We start from the raw sequence: 19,921 nt of genomic DNA on the forward strand, positions 1-19,921 counted from the left end.
ACTTTGCATGGCAGAGTTTTAACTTGCACTTGTAGATGGAGCGATGAACTGTGTTCACTGACAGTGGTTTTCTGAAGTGTAATACCCATGTGGTGATATCCATTACAGAATGATGTCGGTTTTTCATGCAGTGCCGTCTGAGGGATCGAAGGTCACAGGCATTCAGTGTTGGTTTTCTGTCTTGCCGCTTACTTGCAGAGACTTCTCCAGATTCTCTGAATCTTTTCATGATATTATGGACTGTAGATGATGAAATCCCTAAATTCCTTGCAATTGCACGTTGAGAAGCATTGAACGACTGAGCCTTTCAGGGATGCTCCCTTTATACCCAATCATGACACTCACCTGTTTCCAGTTAACCTGTTCACCTGTGGAATGTTCCAAACAGGTGTTTTTTTTAAAATTCCTCAATTTTCCCAGTCTTTTGTTGCCCATGTCCCAACTTCTTTGGAACATGTTGCAGGCATCAAATTCAAAATGAGTGAATATTTGCAAAAAACAATAAAGTTTATCTGTTTGAACACTAAATAGCCTGTCTATGTAGTGTATTCAATTGAATATAGGTTGAAAAAGATTTGCAAATCATCATATTCTGTTTTTATTTATGTTTTACACAATGTCCCAACTTCATTGGAATTGGGGTTGTACACATAATATACAAAATATGCATTCCACTCAGGGCAGATCTCATATCCTGCACTATTCACTGACTGAGGCCTGTACAGTTAATATCGTCAAAGCCTGAGCAGGACAGGCATTGTACAGATATGGATAGACTGGTTCAGTGAATGTGTCTGTGAAGGTGTGCACATGTGTGTTGTCATCAGGATTGAAGAAGGACACGTGTCCTTTGTCCCAGTCCAGCTTCACTCTGATCCTCTGCAGTTTTTGCTTCAGTCTGAAAGGTGTAAGCATCTCCGACAGGCCTTTCCCATATTCACCCTTGTAGTAGCCCACATGCCATAAGCCATGCTTGGAGAGGTTCTCTCTGTGCTTGAACACTGACTCTGAGATCACCCCCACAGCCCACGCTGAGCTGTCTCCAACCTCAACATCCCAGGAGTGAGCTCCTGAGTCAAAGCCCTCAGAGCCCAGCACACTAACATAGTCGTCAAATCTCTCCGGATTAGATGGACGCTCTGTATCACGGCTACAAAGTGTCATTGCAGTCAGATCATCAGACAGGTGCAGACAGGGGTGAGCAGTGTTGGGGTCAAGAATGACAGGAGCTAGAGTCAAAAGGGAAAGAGAGAATGAAATGGATAGAATCTAGAGTGCTGCCGAAACCAAACATAACTATCACTGGAGAAAAAAATGGGGACTGTCATGTCATGCTGTGAAAAAGAATTATTTTATTTTTGCATATATTGCATATTCGTCAATTGTTTCAGCTCAAATGAAATTCCAGGAGAAATGAGAATGAAAGAGAAATATATCAGTCTAGAAAGGGTTACAAAGCCTTTTCTAAAACAGCTGCAAACCACAGTGAGAGCGATTATCTCTGAATGGAGAACACTTGGAACAGTGATGAATATTCACAAAAGTGGCTCATCTCACATTTGCTCTGATAACACTTTAAGCTTTTTGGAATAATATTCTGTAGATTGATGATTCAGAAGTGGAACCTTTTGGAAGTGAGTGGTCCCATTACATCTGACATAAAGCTAGCATAACATTCCACAATAAGAATATCACATCAAACTGTCAAACATGGTGGTGGTAGTGTCATGTTTGAGGATGCTTTGGTGCTTCACCGCCTGGCTGAAGTGTTATAACTGAGAGAAGCATGAATTCTGCCCTCTACCAAAATCCTGCAGGAGAATGTCTGATCATCAGTTCATGACCTGAAGCTCTAGTACAATTGGATTAAGCAAGAAGAAAACAATCTGAAGCACATGAGTGAATCTACCTCTGATTGGTTTAAAGGAAACTAAACTAATGTTTTGCAGTGGTCTAGTCAAAGTCCTGATGTGAGCCCCATTGAGATGCGTTGGAAGGACCTTAAATGAGCTAGAAAGCCCTCCTGTGTAGCTGAATTAATAATTCTGCACAGAGAAATGAGCCCCAATTCCAAACATACTGATACAGATCTACAGCTCTTTGAAGTGTATGGTTGCAGTTGTTGCTACTAAAGGTGGCACAAGCAGTTATTAAGCGTAGAGGGTGAAATATTATTTCACATGGGTGTTTGCTGCTGCAAATGATAATGAGTTCCTTTAATAAATGACATTTTAAATATTAATTACTATGTTTTGTATGCCCTCATATTCTCCTTGTCTTATATTACATCTTGTATGAAAATCTTATATCATTTAGTCTGATAAATACATAAAAATCAAGAAAATCAAGGAAATCAAAATAGGGTATGTATTTTTTCATATAACATATACCATGTGTTTGCACTGATGATTAGAGCCTCCTAACATTAACCCCCTCCAGCACCCCACCGTGACCCAGAAGGATAAGCGGTTTAGATGATATTTGTGTGTGTGTGTGTGTGTGTGTATATATATATATATATATATATATATATATATATATATATATATATATATATATATATACACACACACACACACACACACACACACACACACATATATATATATATATATATATATATATATATAAATGCATAGTCAAATGGTTAATTTCAAAATGCTGTATATCCATTTGTAACAATTATAAATATAACAGAGCATTTGATGTGAATGGAAAATTTTTATTTCTCCAAATAAAGTGACATTAATCATAATAGAACCCATCAACATATATCATTAAAAAAAACAATATTCTTGAAAATGGTTTATAATGCACTTTGGAAGAAACCCCTTAATTCATATCTTTTTAGATTTAAGAAGATGCAGACTCACAGTATTGAATAATGCTCTGCATCTTCTCCCAAACTTTGAATGTCAGGTTGCCCAGGTGCTTTGCTACGTCAACCAGCGATCCAGAGAGGATCTCTGGATCCTTCAGTTTACCCTGAGCTCTGGAAGAAGAAACAGGATTCAGTGCTGCAGTAGGTTTATAACCACATAGCCTGTAGACTTATTATTTCAGAGAGAACAGAAAGAAAAGGTAAAACACACACCTTTCCACAGTGACTTTGTAGTTCTGAAACAAAAAACAAGAACAATGGTCTCAGACTCTTGTGATATGGGAGCAGTGCCATGCGGGTTTGTTAGATTAAAGTCTACATTAATCACCTGCAAAAATGAGATACTGTTTTCTTCTAGCTGCTCCTCCATGGCTGTGACTTTGTCTGAGAGAGATAAAATGCCTCGGTTTATCTGTGCAATCTTTTTCTTCATTGTCTGACTCTTCTGCACCTCCTCCTTCCTCAGTGCAGCTATCCTGGCTGCCTCTTCCTCCCAAAGAAACTGGTGAAGCTTTTCAAACTCCTTCTTTATCAGAGCCACTGTATGCTGGGCTTGGGTCTAAAATGAAATTGGCAAACTGAGTTATGCACATGTCAGTATGAATTGTTTTTCCAAACTGCACTGAAATGAGTCGAGAACTCTATTTTACCTTAATATGCTCTTCTGTTTGGGCACATATGTGTTTAACCATTCTAAACTGCTCTAGTTTGTCCTTTAGTGGCTCTAGTTTTCTTTTTAGGTCCAACTGAAAGTCAGAAGAAAAAACAGGATAGAACATTACAGTATATCTGCATATCTGAGAATACAGTGATACCTGTTTATTAGCACAGTTACTGTCCACAGACATGGTTCCATGAAGTACCACGAAGACTTAAGAGGTCTTGTAAGGCATAAATATTTATAAACAAACTTTATAGGTTACTTTTCTAAAAGTTTCATTATTAAGCATGTTTTAGTTTTTAAGGCCTAATATTAATGCAATAGAATTTGTAATGAAGAACCAGCATTGTTTGCTTTCACATGACACACTCTTAAAATAAAGATGCCAAAAGAGTACAATGTCATAAATTACCAAAAGGGTTCTACATAGTACCAAAAGAAAACTTTTTTAAGAACTATACGTAAGAAGTTTTCCATCATAAAGAAGAACCTATTAACTATTCAAAGACCTGTTTACACATTCAAATGGTTCTTTGAGTTGCCATGATTCTACAAATTCTTAGACAAATGGGTTCTATATGGTACTAAAAAGGGTTCTACACTCTAACAACAATGGCTCCCTCAAGGGTTCGACAGTGGTTTTACATAGAACCTTGAACACTCAAAGAACCCTTTTCATGCTTAAATGTTTTTTTTTTTGCATGGTCAAAAGAAAATGGTTCTTTATAGAACCAAAATGCCAATGCCAAGCTCGTAGCAATAGAAGAACACTTTGGTGCTTCTATTCTATATATTCTATTTTGTTCTTGCATTGTTGCTGAAATTAAAACACATTCTCCATCATTTACTAAATGTATTTACTAAAGAACCCCTGAACAACCATTTTTTCTAAGAGTATATATACAAAAGAGATATACCCTTACAAAAGACCCCTTGAATGAACAGTCTCAAGGGAGTAAAAAAATATTTAAATAACATTTACATTAATGGTTCTTTAGACTTTTAAACCATCTGTTAAAATGTAAAGGCTACACAGAGAGATAAGAAATTCTTTAGTGAGACCTTCTGGCACCTTTCCTTTATTTTTTACTGTGTGTTTAATGTGCTTAATTAATAGAATACTAGTGCAGAAAGCACAGTGACCTTTAAATTACATTAGGACAGGGGTGACAAGTCCTGGTCCGGGAGATCTACCACCCTGCAGAGTTTAGCCCCATCTCTAAACTAATACAGCCTTCATAAAGGCCTTCAGTTGCATCTGAATAGGCGCAACAAGTGTGTTGAATCTGAACTTTCCAGGGTTCCAGTTCTTCAAGAGCAAGATTGAGCACCCCTGTGCTAATATATGTGTGCCACATAACTGTAGACGAGGAATGTCCAGTCTTATGTGCAAAGGGCTGGTGTGGCTGCAGGTTTTCATTCGTCAAGCAACAGCACATCTGATTACACTTGATTAATCAGTCTCACTCGTCAACAATCCTATCATGCACACTTTTGCTTTGTTGGAATGAAAACTTGCACCTACACCAGCCATGTGTGGATAAGACCAGACTCCTGCAGTAGACCAATCAGAATGCTATCACAGTCATACCTTTAGATCTGGTGCTGCTTCATCCAGTAGTTTTAAGCAGTGGTTGGTGTGAACCGTAGATTTACACTCCTCACACACCGTCTGTTTGTCCTCCAGGCAGTAGTGCATGAGCTTCTTTCCGTGTAGTCCACAGAGCAGTTCACTGCATGCTGAAGTTCTGTGGAATCTCTCTTGTATGAAAGCCTCACACAGGTTCTTCAAAGTGAGATTACAAGGAGGATTCTCCACAGAGCTACTTGATCTGCAGAGTGGACATGTCTGCAGATTGGTGTGCTGCCAGTACTGCTCCAGACAGGCTCTGCAGAAGCTGTGAGAGCACATGAGCAGCACAGGATCCCTGAAGACATCACGACATACAGGACAACAGAGATTCTCCTCAAAGAGAGAGGCCATGGATTAAGTTTAACCTTGCAAAACCTCACAAAGTCATAGCAGCCTCTGTTCCTCAGATGTTGAAGTGACAGAGGTTGGAATAAACTAACAGAGGGCAGTCACTTTTCTGAAGTAAAGGTAACCAAAGGGGCATGGCCTCTGTGACAATCTACATATTTTACTTTATCTGAGACGATTCTCAGGAAACATTCTTCCGGACACAGTCCACCCATGATGCTTTCCGCAGAAATAGATTTAGATCAGATGAAAGTTAAACATTCACGCAGTGCCCATGACTGGAGAAGGTCCAAATGCTTGCACTTCTAAAATGCATGTTCCAGGAAATGAATTTCAAAAATATTATCCAGATAGGCTTGCAAGTGTTTATAAGAGCCAGATCTCGCCATGTTAAATCATGGTCAAAAGAAAGCAGAGAGTAAAGCAATTGTGGCATTATGGGATTTTTTTCCATGTGTATTCTGACAAACATTATCTCGCAAGCTGTTATTGGCTGTTATCCTTCCTGGTGTGCCTTCAGTTGATGAACTGTTTGTGAGTATGAGCTTCTAGCCAGTCCAAGTATGCAGGGGGGTTGTCAGAACATGGGTGAGAAGTAATTCCTTCAGGAGAGAGAGAGAGAGAGAGACAGAGAGACAGAGAGACAGAGAGAGAGAGAGAGAGAGAGAGAGAGAGAGAGAGAGAGAGAGAGAGAGAGAGAGAGAGAGAGAGAGAGAAAGAAAGAAAGAAAGAGAGAGAGAGAGAGAGAGAGAGAAAGAGAGAGAGAGAGAGAGAAAGAGAGAGAGAGAGAGAGAGAGAGAGAGAGAGAGAGAGAAAGAGAGCGAGAGCACATTTTCTTAGAATCACTGTTTAAAAAATTGTTCAAATAATTTTGTTTGCAATATAAATATATAATTATGTATGCAGCATATAGATTAAAATACTATTAACCAAACACTAAAAGTTGTTACTGAATAAAATAACAACAGTTATTGAACTGACAAATTTCCACATTTCTGAACAAAAATACAAGTATTTCCTTGTTGAATGTTCGTGGGAACAATCATATGCAACTTAATATTTCCATGTAATCAGACAGAAGACCCACTCTGAGTTCCTTTGAATAGTACAGGTAGATCACATTACATTGTAGGAAAAAAAAAACATCAGTTGTTTTCATTCTGATTTCTTTTGGAATGTGTGATAAGCTACCTTCATAATACTTCATAATTCAGACTGAACTGTCTACAAACCAATTTAAAAGAGAAAACATGACACTTAAGAAAGCTTTTAAGAAGTGGAATATCATGCTTTCTGCAGAAAATGAAAGTGAATCAGGCATTCATAGGTCTTGTTGTGATATGTCATCTGGTCTACCTGCACTATTCAAAGGAACACAGAATGGGTGATCTGTCCTTTTAAAGAGAAATTCCACAGAGGTTTCAGAATTTCTGCACAGTTCAATGGTTAAGGTGTAAATTCAGAGTAATTCAGTGCGGTTTGTTTAATGCCTCTAAAATCAACCTCACAGAGAATTAGAATTCTCTTAGAAATGTTTGAAGACACATTTCCTGATGACTGAAACATTGTTTAAAGAGAGTTTTGGAGTAAGGTTTTTGGTGTATATTTTTAAAATACATGTAATGGCAGTTTTAAAATACAGGTAATGGCAGACAAGTTTATATAAGGTGCTATGAGACAAAATAATATCCAAAGACAATATTTTTCAAATTTATTACCATTTTATCATCATAAATATTACACATGAAAGTGCAGAAGACAACCTTTTTAAACACACCTTTTTAAAAAATGCTGTAAAAAGTGCTAGTTTAAAAAAGAAACAGGTGAAATGGTGTCAAATTATCCTCATCCGTAAAATAGAGATTTTGTGTACTGTAGCATTTTAAAGTAAATATCAGCTAAAGCTAAAATTTTACTAACTGGATTGGTATCACTTTAATGCTCTTGATGCTTCTTATTTACAAGAATAAAAATATTAGATCGGATTCAGTACAAACAAGTACAGTAATCAGTGTTAAATAGCTTGTGTGTGGGGTGATGGATTGGGGTGCCTAGATCTTCTGTCCTTGGGAAGAATGATTTATATCATTTAACAGAAAAAAATACTGTTTTTCTGTAATGTTCCATCAAAATGTACAGGACATCTGCCCGCCACTAAAAGGTCTTCTGAGGTTTGATTCATCACCATGCACTAGCAGGCAGGCAAAAATAATATTAACCACTAATACCATGTTTCACCTAACCTCCCACCCTCACCTGTCTCAGAGACCCTCCCTGATAGCAGGTTTCACTTGGAAGGATAGTGCAATGTTTTAAAACAACTGAAAATAATACAATATAAAAAGAAAACAAGATATCGTTGTTATATTTAGCTGGTAGAACTGTGTCTTTTCAGTGTGATTATTTTTCTAAAACGCTTTCTGCTGGGCTGTATCATTGCACTAGCTCATATGATGCCTATGTGTGGTGTCTGGTGTGAATTCTATGTTAGGACTGAATATATGGCGAAGCTTGCCAAAACAATAGTTCCTACATATTCATGCTTTTGTAGGTGGAACAGAGACATATATGTGCCTCACTTCAACAACTCACTGTATTTGACTATATCTTTCACCGCCTCCCACACCCTGAACATCAGGTGCTTTGCTACATTAGTCCTTTAGTTTACAGTGGTATCTAAAAAAAAAGCATTCAGGAGATAGCACTGCTGTAAGGTTCAGTTGCTTCACTTCAGAAAGGCCTTTACCTTTTCAGAGTGACTTTGTACCTTTAATTAGTGAATTCAGCTACTGTAAGGTGCACACATAGTTGACATAAGCTTTCAATTGTGCACATGCTTGTATAATCTCCAAGCACTGCCAACAGAGGGGTATAAAGCCACCTATATTGGACTGTTGGGCACTGGAACTGCATTCTCTGGAGTGACAGAGCTCCACCTTTTGGGATGAGTTGGAGTTGCATTTGTGATCTAGAACTAACCATCTAGCATCAGTACCTGACCTCACAAAAGCTCTTGATTGCTGAATGCAATCAAATCCACACAGCGATGTTTTATTAGATCAGAACTCTTTGAGTCCTGGAGGGCGGGTCAGGGCCCAGCACAATTTGGTGACTTTCTGACTTGAACATATCTGGTTCTACTTATCTGTCCCAGCATGGGAATCACCACACTGGGTGGACTCTGGCACTACAGGACCAAAGTTGAAGTTTTGTTTTCCCAGCTGGGAACCACTTATAACATTTGTGTGTGTGTGTGTGTGTGTTTTTTATGTACCAATGTCTGCCTAGCAGTATTTTCCAACCTCTTTTATCTCTTAGAATTAAACTAGCTGTTGCTGTTACTGTGCTTTTGAGATGTCTCTAAGTGATCTTTGTTTTGATTGGCTAACCTGTATAGTGGCTGTTTCAAAACGCAGTCTGGGCTAAAACCTTATAAGAACACAAAAACTGAATGCAAAATGGGCCATATTTGTTGCTTAGTTTCTATATAGAGACTGTAGGGCCTGGGGAGTGAATGGTACATTTTGACACTTCAAACTCTTCAAACTTATACTAAAAAAGCCAGGAAAAACAGGAACTTCTAAAGGCCCTTTAACCCATGTGTGGTGTTCAGGTCCGTGGGACCCATTGTCAATGTTTACCAAAAGAAAAATGATGTGATTTATTATCATTTCAACCTCAGATTCTTTGGCCTTTGACCTCATTATCTGAGAAGAACATATAAAATAACACATTTTCAGTGACTTCACACTGTACACATTTTTATTACACATGTGGTGTCGGGGTGAACCTGCAGGCAATAAAAGTGGGGAGGTGCTGTGTCCCTTCACTCAGTTCTTCTCCTACATGGCCTGCTGTTAGTGTGTGTGTGTGTGTGTGTGGACAACATGGAGAGGCTGCTGACTGCCTACAGCTGCTAAAGGAAACACCTACGCTGACCACTTGCAATATTTTAAACACCTTGTGTTTTAATAAAAAATGTTCTGGCTGTATTTATTTACATATCAATAATGCAGTGGGGACCATACCACTGAGTAACAAAACATCAACACTACAGAAGTAAAGTAGGTATAATATGTTTCACCTGTAGAAATGTGATGTCATCTCCATCAATCTGCCCACTAACTGATCTAGTGAAGGTTGTAAGACGCAGTATCTCTCTGTTCATCTCCTCAGTCTTTTTCTTTGGCTTTTCTGCTCATTTTCCTTCCTTAGCACAGTAAAGCTGGCTTCCTGTTTTGCTTGTAGAAACTGATGAAGCTTTAAAAATCTTCTTAATCTGCTTCTCTTGTGCTTAATCTGAAACTTGTATGTTTAAAGATGTGACAATATGATTTCAAAGAGGACACACTTTGAAAAGCAAAACACATTAGAGACTGTATATGATACCATGTGTTTTTATGAGTGACCCTAGAAGCTAAATGGCATGTTTCTTTGCAATTTATGATGTTAATGTTGGTAGAGTTGGGTCCAAGGGGTGGCGGCTGGGAGTTGGGGTGCAAGAGAAAGAAAGAATAAATGTCAAATAAGGCAAAACAAGAAGAAGAAAATGATACTGTTTTTGTCTGTTTAATTGACATGCTCTGTTTTTGCTTCGTCAACGTTTGGATGCGGTCCATAAATATCACAGCTTGCACAACAACTCTTGTTTTCTCCGAAACTAAAAAACAACGTCTTATGAGGAAGTAGATCAGATTTCACAAGTACTTTTGTTATGCCTTTGCTGTTCCTCAGAACTTTCAGAGATAATGCAAATAATGATAGGAGCACATCATCCACTAGAGGGCACAAGCACTCCAGATCATGGTGGTAGGAAGCCTGAGGCATTTAAACAAAATTATTTTTAGTCGCTTTTTTATTAATGCTCAAATGATGATACACAACATCTGTTCACTGCTGACCCTTTAAATCCTGCCATTAACTACTGCATAGGTGATAATGGCCATCTGCTTGCTTTGACATAAAAATGCCAGAACATTGCTTGAATGCATTTGGCAGCATTAGGCCAGTGAGTTCAGAATATGGTTGTCCTGGACAGATTCTGACTCAGGCCTGAGGTGCATTAACACTGGACCTTTTGATTAACAAATGGTATTTTGCATTTGATTAAGTCACAAATTTCCAAGTAAGTACATATATGCTGTGTCGCCGATGCATCTCATTTACAATGCAAAAACACCATTCACAAATACTAGAAAAAATATACTGAAATGAGATGTAAGCAAAAGCTACTTAGTAAGGTTTCTTGAAATAAGCAATAATATCTAGTTCTTCAAATGATCCAAAAGACTATTTAAACATAGTAAGCAAACATGAAAAATAACATTTTAAATGTAATGTAAGCATCAAAGATCCTGTTTCCATGCACAGTAATAAGATACAGGGACTCAATGGAGGTCTATTTATCTCTTGGCCATTGCCAGTAAACCTCAAACTTGAACTGAATAATCATGAGCCAAGTCTGCTTACTGAGGTTACAAACAAACCTCAGAAAAGCTAATCTTTTATTAGCTTAAGATCACATCTAAATACACCACAACAAGTGTCAACAAGGGAGCTTCCGAAAATTCGAAAAAATTAACATGTTGTACACGACTTGAAGCTCTACATTTACTACTACAAATGCTTTTAAATAACATGAGTACCAAAATCCTTCAAATACAACAATGTAAGTCTATTCTACATCTTGAAATAAGTGAAAAGGCCCTGATTTATATATATATATATATATATATATATAAAACATTTGTCTAAATATCTAAGTGAGACTGATGAAGGTTCTTGTTCCTAACACCTTAACATTCCAGGTTTGTTTTGTACTAAGGCTTATTATTCAGTAACTACAGGGACTTCAATTCAAACTAATGGAGCTATTCTTATATTATAGAAGTGTGTAATACAACATGGCTTATTACAGAGATAATGCAAACCAAATCTTACACAGATTTTTTTTGTTGTTTGACTTAAGATCATTTCACCTTTTTATAATAGGCCACTTGATGGCTTTTAAAAATTTAGAACCAGTTTATAAATTTTACTGTATACATGTGATGCCAGTTCATTGGCTACACAAAGGTAAGCTATAATCTGTAAAAGTGTGTTTAAAACGAGTATCAATAAGGTCATTAAGAGACCCTACATTTCACAGCCGCATTTAACCCACCTGTGAAGTGAAACATCACATACATGCTAGTGAGCACACTTGCCTGGAGCAGTGGGCAGCCCTATCCGCAGTGCCCGGGGAGCAGATGGGGGTTAGGTGTCTTGCTCTAGGACACCTCAGTCATATACTGTCGGCTCTGGGAATCAAATCGGTAACCTTTCGGTCACAAGGCTGATTCCCTAATCTCCAGCTCACGACTGCCACCACGTCTAATTAAGTAGCCTGTAGTGTTTAGAAATCCAGGCAATGTTGCTACACCTACACCCGTGCTGTGAATGTTTCATAACCAAAATGATACCTGGTATGCAGTGGTTTTATGGGGGTCTCCATTGATAGATTGGCTAGAGGACAGGCTGATTAACTGTGCATCAACAGATGGGCTACAGTTAGTAATTGCACACTTGCAAACTGCTCCTAAAGTAGTGAAAATAGATAAAAGTTAGATGTACCTAATGAGCTGGCAGTGTATTTGTAAACCCTTTAGGACAGTGTTTCATAATTCTGCTCATGTATAGTTTCTTTATACTGTCTACCAACACACACATGCAAGTAGAGTACACCACTCCCAGGTAATCAATGCTTTAAGCTTCAATCTTTGAGAGGAGAAAATCAAGCTCCACTCTTGCTTCAGACCTGAAAAAATCCACAAGCATTTCTGTCCATCCTTCCACTGCGAGAAGACACTCAACTGAAAGGATGTGTCGCCGTCAAGAAGCCATGAGAATAGATTTTCAAAAATGTGCAATTCAAAGAAAGAGTCTTCTGGAGAGATGAAAGTTCAGTTGCAGATAAACATGAGGGTGATTATCTTGGCAAATTTAGTGAGATCTTCACTAAAACCTGAGGAGACACATGAGATTACTCTAGTTTCATGTTTTCTGCCTTTGTGCTATACAAGCGTATGTACCGTTTGATTATATCAGCATCAGCTTTATTGGATTCAAACATACTACGCCTGCAGAGTTTAAAAAACGTTCTTACCTTACCGTAGTACATGACTCCATGGTTTCAAAGCATCTATAAATCAGAACACATTAAATATGTTGGTATTCTGAAATGGCACAATGTATTTTGATGCACATTGTGAAAAATGAAAGATAATATGCATGCCACCTTTTTTTAAACTTTTTTTGTTTTTGAGTTGATGGACTAGATCATTTCTCTGGAACACTTTTAATTGTTATTGTTGTTTTTAAGTCATTTCTTTTTAAATTTAAGTACTAAAAGGAAGTAAAGCTGTTCTTTAGAATGCAGAATCATGAACTTATGTGCTAGACAGTTTTTTCTGGGGGGCAGGGGGTTTGCTGACAAAGACATTTAAGACTATATAAAAGGGCTTGTTTGTGACAAGGAAAGCATCTACTCAGAATCACTTCAAACCTACTAGAAACCTACTTCATCACTCAGATCAAGAAAGGAGTCGCCACAGCACTGCAGGTACATAGAGTTTATTGTTGAGTTCATTGTTTATTGTTGAGTTCACGTAAACTGTTTGTATAAAAATGTTGCATGTGCAGACATCAGTGGGCTCGTTCATGCATTTGTGGAATATGTAGTGCACTTAGCAGAACATGATAATGAAATGCCATGCTGGCCATGAAAAACTGACCTAAGTAATGCGATGTTAGCACAGATAGTTGAACAATTACAATAAGTTGCATCTGTATACTTCTAGTAGTTATTAACTCCTACAGCAAATATTTTCCTAATGCATAAAGTAGTGTCATAGCCAAGTATTTGTTTATTTATTTGGTGAGAGAAAATAACTTGTAATTACAAAAAACTTTCCCAGTATTACAAGATAGTATGTTGTAAAAAGAAAATTTGTGACCTATCTTCTTCCTTAAAGTAATGTATATGAGGTCTGATCAATTTTAACGTATGACAAACCTATATATGTATATCACCCCATGTTTGGCTAAATTACATACTTTACTCTTTTTGAAGTGAACACCAGTAAGTACAGCCTCTGTCTATCTGTTTCTGCACACATTAATGCACATTTACTTTATATTTTATTAACTTCAAAAATAGGAAAAATACTGAATAGTAATGGGAGGCACGGTGGCACGGTCACCTCACAGCAAGAAAGGCCTGGGTTCAATTCCCTGGCCAGGTGACCAGGGTCTTTTCTGTATGGGGCTTGTATGTTCTCCCCTTGTCTGCGTGGGTTTCCTTCCACAGTCTTAAAACATGCAGTCAGGCCAACTGCAGATCACAGCTTGCAAATGCATTTTGCAGCCAGCTAGGAGTTTTATTCTTCTTTCAGAAATTGTCCCCACTCTTCTTGGCAGAACTTTAGTTAGAACTCTGAAGTTCTACAATATTCTTAGGCCATTTTGTATTCACAGTATACTGGAAATCCATCCTCATATTTTCAGTAATGTTCAAGTCAAAGGACTCAGGGGCCCTTCAGTTTACATTTCTTAAAATAGTTTCTGGAGGATTCTGATGTATGTTTTGGCTCATTGTCCTGCTGTAGAAGCCAGCCCCTTGTCAGCTTCAGTGTCTTGACTGACTGTGCCACATTTGATTCCAGAATTAGCTGATAATTAGTGGAATTCATTCTTCCATCTGTGATATTTCCTGTGTCACTGGCTGCCACAAAGCCTCAAAACATAATAGATCCACCCCCAACAGTTGCCAAAGTGTTCTTTTAATCAACTGCTGCTCTGAGAAGAAATTGAGAAGAAAAGAGAAAAGGAAAAAGAAAACACTGTTTTGATGTAAGACAAGAAACCAAAACAAGAGAGAGAAATATAGCCATCTCTCCTTTGAGAGGTATTTTGATTTGGTCATTTATTCTATATCTTGAATTTATCCTTTGCTCATGTTACATAATTTTGATCTCTTCATCTTTTACATTGATTACTCACATATATTGTCTTCATCTATTTCAGGGAAGCAATGGCAATGTCAAGGTTCAACCAAGCCCGTAGGAGCATCACTAAAGCAAAGGATTTCAGAGATGACATCGCAATTTTAATGCATCCCTATGCAAACTGGGAAGAATATCTGACACCAGCTCCCCTTTCCATCGCTTTACTGGGACAGCTGATCCGTATTTCTGCTGTGGATGATTTCTCCATCAATAAAAACCCTCCTAAAGATGGCTTCAAGTTTATCAGATATCCTGACTCTTTCAAGGCCTGCCTCTTTCAAGTATGCAATGCTGGGTGGCAAGCTTTCAATGACGCTCACAAGAACATGGACCAAATTCGTCTGTACACTGGACAGGTTCCAGACCACATCAAAAATGTAGTTGGGATCATTGTCCAGGAGGATACTGGTCTTGTCCAACACTTCCTACCAGCTGAACTTGAGAACATTGAGCGCATATCATCAGAATGCTTACAACTGGCTGAAAAAACTGAGGGAAAGTTCTCAGAGGTCATTAATTTGATGCAAGAATTAGTGGAGGCTTTAGTCAATGCAAGACAGAGTTATGATGTGGAATTACAAGAAATAAAAAAAAACATTGAAATAGCAAAGATGAGAAAGGATTCCGCTGAGGAGGCAAAAAAGTTGGCTGACAAAGCTTTTAAAAATCTTGAGAAAAGGTTGATTAAGGCCGAGGATGAGTACAAGAAAGCTTTAGACAGAATACCATCTGGATGGGAACTGTTTGGAATGCAGCTCTTGTCAAGTGTATCAGAGACAGCAATGACAGTAGCAGTTAGTTATGCGACAACAAAGTTTTCAGGTCCAATTGCTGGTTACATCTCTGCTGGAGTTGGTGCACTTCCAGTCATAACTGGTGGGATTCGGGATATAATCAAAGCAACCAAAGAAGGAAGTACCACAAGTGACACAAGCCCTGCAAACCAGATGCAGGTAAAAGAGGTAATGTCAGCTTACAATGTCTTTGCTCGATCAGGACAGATTCTGGTACTGAGTGCAAAAATGAATGAATTCTACAATGGGAACAAACTAAATTGGACTGAATTGTATGACCAGAAGAATGAAACGGTTAAATCTGATTTTGTGAAGAAGATGTTTGCGAAAACCAAACAGGATTTAATCACAGAAGAAGAAAGTCGGTTCAAAACTGAAGCCTTGAACATCTGTGAGAAGGGTATCTCCATTTGCACAGAGCTGGCTAAATGTGCCCCAAGTAAGGAATGCGATGATGCCACAACAATGAAACTGATCGAGGACATTACAAGCCTTAACAATGCAGCACAGGTCTTTGACTCCAAAAGCAAGTTGTACACCAATCGTCCACCTCTGCCAGTAGAACCGCCTCACTCCACTAAACAGCAGACTAGTGATTCTCCAGAGTCGCTCCATGTTAATCTAGCCCGACTCCGAGTCGAACAAAGTGAGGTCATGTTGAACAAAGTGACAGAAATGTATGAAAAGGCTTCCGAGAACATGGAGAAGAAGAACACACTGCTGTTGAACATTATGACGGAGCTGAAGCGTCTTGAGCCCAAGGAGATTGACTTTGAGAAAAAAATCAAAGCTCTGGCAAAGGGCCTGGAGGCAATGGGACAAGTTAAAGAACAGTGGGAAAAACTGGTGCACTTCTTCCAGCTCATTACAAACATTGTCAAGACTATTCTGACTCATCATCTCAACAGTTTTACTCAGACCGTTGAGTTAGCTGTGAAGCACAGCTACACCTTTGACAAATTTATTAAAGATAAGATCTACACTAACACCTTGAATGCCTCTGCTTATGCCTATCTGGTTAACATGATCTCCACTACTTACACAGAGGTGTCTGTAGAGCACCTGATGGACAGTGTGAGCACTCTGGGAAAACTGATGACTATGGATCCTAACAGCATAGCATTCCATAGTGAGATGGCAAAATTTGATGTTAATTGCACAAAAGCAGAAGAAAGTATCAGAGGAATTGCAGCCAAAAATAAAAAAGATTTTCAGCTCAGATGCCAGGACAGAATCCTCCAAATCCAGACAGTACTGAAGCCAGCACTGCCCCCAATCTCTGAGGAGGCGAATGAGAAACAGAAGAAAATAATACAAGAGGCAATGAAGGCACTACCTCAAGAAGAGAAGGAGACAAAACCTGTGGTGATGACTGAGCTCATGTCAAAGGAAGAGGCTGATCAGTTTGCTTGAAGGTGTCCAGCCCAATGATGCCAATGTAATGCTTGATTTTTAAACTCCTTTTATGATTTTTAAACTCCTTTAATTGTTCTATCATTCTTTTAATCATTTACGACTAATGAAAAGAATATGACAAAACTATGAATAGATTTACTTTTCTCATCTCCCTCTTCATCTTTCTGAATTTATTCTGTTAATCAATAAAATTAACTGCAGCATCATACTGTCTTTGCATGTCTAAAATTGATTTGAGCCTGACACTTCTGACCACCATTCTGTTCATTTATTAAGAGGTGCAGCTAGTTTAAAAACTGTCATTTATTCATGCTTTTACCACTCTGTTGCTCTTTAAAAAATTCAAGTTGAAAAATATAAATAATTAAGAGAAAATCTCACTGTCATGATAATATTTATGAAAAACAGACAAAAAACATACAGATAGCTATTATTAATTATTTCTATTAGTCTGTGTCAAAGCAAATGATAAGAGAAGTGGGCAATGTTTCAAATCACACTACTTTATACCTTTATGTCAATGCTTAGTTTTGCTAACTCACATCCTGCATGGCAAAAATGGGCATTTTGTAACTTGCAAAGAAGTTTTGCAGTCAGCCCATGTATAAGATGACTTTAAGACAGGTAACTACAACTAAGTTTGACCTTGACCTTTGGTCTGTGATGCAACAAATTCCCCTTTGGCTATACTGTCATTTGAAAACTTTCTTATCACCTGCTCTGCTCAGTTACAGGCCTTACAGAGAAGCAAGGCAGGAACACAAGTGCAAATTATTGCAGCGTCTTTAATAGACAGTTAAATTTCTAAACATACATGCATAACTGTCTGTGTGTGGGTCTGTTTTGCTGCACCTCAGTGGCAATGTGGTGCAAGTGAAACAATCAGCCAATTAATGGACTTTGGAATTAATGTATTACATAGTACACCCAGCCAGAGGTGCCAGCAGTAATTTCCCTTGAATATTTGATAGACAGACCACTTGACATTATTTGCTTCAGCAGAACCTGCCACAACTTTAAAACATGCCAAATGTTCAAATAACCCTGTTGGGTGCTCCAAAATTCTTACCTCTCCTTCCTCCTATCATAATGACGTCCCATGCAGCAAGCACTGAACATGGCCGCATATCAGTACTCTATAACTTCAACTGTCCAAAACTGTACTGTTTGTTTCTTCTCAAAATCATTGCATCTTTGCTCAGTTTGCCTTGACAGCAAAGAGTTGTTTGTGGCTAGTCCAGGACAGATATTTTATTCACAGCCCACTAAAATCTTCACCAACATTCCCATTTCAGTTATGGATCATAAAATTCAGTTATGAAATAATGGAGATATTCTGGTCTTAATTCCTACTTTACATATGCTGAAAGACAGAAGGGGTAGAGATTGTCCTTAGTATTAGTTGTTAATAGAACATGACATCTTAACATGAAAACAGATGGTCTATTGCACTATTGATTTATGAGCAAAACATTAGAAACTATTGTTACAGTGAGCTGTTATAATCATTTGTTACAAATCAATTATGACAGCACATGCAGTGAAACAATGATGTTCAAGTGAGGAGGTAAAGATTTCTGAAATGTTACTTTCCGGGATCGTCGTTTAAAGTAAAGTTTTCAGGAAGGCTTTGACGTGTTCAGGGCAGTCCCTCCAAATTCTTCCATCTTCCTGTGTCACTGGCTGCTGCGCAACCCAAAATATAATAGATATAATAGTGTTTGCCAAGAACTTATTTCATCAAATGTTCTCTTTTTTTCTGCACACATTCCATTGATGATTGTGGCCAAAGTGTTTTACTTCATTGGTTCCTTTGTGAGGGTGGCCAAACTTTCCCACATGACATTTAATTTACATTTATGGCATTTGGCTGACGCTCTTATCCAGAGCAACTTACAGTTTTGATCATTTTACACAGGTAGGCGAAGGTGGTGTTAGGAGTCTTGCCCAAAGACTCTTATTGGTGTTGTGTAGGGTGTTTACCCAGGTGGGGATTGAACCCCAGTCTATAGCATAGAAGGCAGAGGTGTTACCCACTACACTAACCAACCACATTTAATTATTTTGTCTATTTTTTAAGATAATTAAATATTTAGTACCATTGCATTAACATTTGCAGATATGTTATTATTTTAATGTTTTCAGTTTCTGCAGAAAATGTGTTTACTTTCGCTTCAAAAATCAATAAAATGTGTAATTTCACCAATAGTGACCAAACTTCCACTGTCCACTGCAATCATATGTGGACTTCTGTCTATTTCACCTTGACCATTCTGTGTGTGTGTGTGTGTGTTTGGGGGACATGCAGTCATCTAATGATGTGTATGTAGGAAGTGTGTTAGATCCCTAAGGAGGAACAGCAGCCTCCTGACCTGTTTTTGGTGAGGAATGAAAGAAAAAGACACCTTCTCTCTTATTCACACACACAGACAACTGAGTGTGAATATGAAACAGCACCAGTCTGACCCTCAATTTTGGGGGTCTGTTTAGGATGAAATACACTAAAACACTTGCGCATGCACAATACTCTCTCTCTCTCTCTCTCTCTCTCTCTCTCTCTCTCTCTCTCTCACACACACACACACACACACACACACTGCTCACATACAGCTATGAAACACATACATACACACACACATACCCATGAAACACACATACACACACTACTCACACACAGCTATGAAACACACACACACTACTCACACACAGTCATGAAAAACACATACACACAGAACCATGAAACACACACTACTCACACACAGCTATGAAACACAGATACACACACTACTCTCTCACACACACACACACACACAGCTATAAAACACATACACTACTCACACACACACACAGATATGAAACACACATGCACATATTACTCACACACACAGATATGAAACACACATACACACTACTCACAGAGAGCTATGAAATACACATACACACACAATAATCACACACAGCTATGAAACATACATACACACAGTACTCACACTTAGCCATGAGCACACATACACACACATTAATCACACATGGCTATGAAACACACATAAACACACTGCTCACACACACACACACACAGCCATGAAACACACATAACACTACTCACACACAGCTATGAAACACACATACCCACACTACTCACAC

The 19,921-nt window shown here is 38.3% G+C and overlaps 2 protein-coding genes across 2 annotated transcripts; one reads left to right on the forward strand and one right to left on the reverse strand.

Moving 5' to 3' along the window:
* Nucleotides 1–597: 597 nt before the first annotated feature.
* On the reverse strand, nucleotides 598–5,631 carry LOC108424322 (E3 ubiquitin-protein ligase TRIM39-like). The gene is made up of 6 exons (XM_017692304.1): nucleotides 5,134–5,631; nucleotides 3,532–3,627; nucleotides 3,210–3,440; nucleotides 3,095–3,117; nucleotides 2,874–2,992; nucleotides 598–1,229 (listed from the first exon to the last, which is right to left on the reverse strand). The coding sequence occupies exons 1-6, from the start codon at nucleotides 5,524–5,526 to the stop codon at nucleotides 700–702; spliced, it is 1,392 nt and encodes a 463-aa protein (XP_017547793.1). The 5' UTR covers nucleotides 5,527–5,631; the 3' UTR covers nucleotides 598–699.
* A 7,416-nt stretch (nucleotides 5,632–13,047) lies between these two features.
* Nucleotides 13,048–16,985, forward strand: LOC108442367. The gene is made up of 2 exons (XM_037539948.1): nucleotides 13,048–13,123; nucleotides 14,587–16,985. Exon 2 carries the CDS (start codon nucleotides 14,594–14,596, stop codon nucleotides 16,772–16,774), a length of 2,181 nt encoding a protein of 726 aa, XP_037395845.1. The 5' UTR covers nucleotides 13,048–13,123; nucleotides 14,587–14,593; the 3' UTR covers nucleotides 16,775–16,985.
* Nucleotides 16,986–19,921: the final 2,936 nt, after the last annotated feature.

The sequence above is a fragment of the Pygocentrus nattereri genome, chromosome 7, assembly GCF_015220715.1.
Source record: "Pygocentrus nattereri isolate fPygNat1 chromosome 7, fPygNat1.pri, whole genome shotgun sequence".
NCBI lineage: Eukaryota > Metazoa > Chordata > Actinopteri > Characiformes > Serrasalmidae > Pygocentrus > Pygocentrus nattereri.

Excerpts from the sequence above, each read along its gene's own strand:
- LOC108424322 (XM_017692304.1), bottom strand. The coding sequence starts at position 5,526 with ATGGCCTCTCTCTTTGAGGAGAATCTCTGTTGTCCTGTATGTCGTGAT. Across the intron at positions 2,993-3,094 it reads TACAAAGTCACTGTGGAAAG|AGCTCAGGGTAAACTGAAGG; the intron begins GTGTGTGTTTTA and ends TTCTTCTTCCAG. Across the intron at positions 1,230-2,873 it reads GCAGAGCATTATTCAATACT|CTCCTGTCATTCTTGACCCC; the intron begins GTGAGTCTGCAT and ends TTTTGACTCTAG.
- LOC108442367 (XM_037539948.1), top strand. The coding sequence starts at position 14,594 with ATGGCAATGTCAAGGTTCAACCAAGCCCGTAGGAGCATCACTAAAGCA.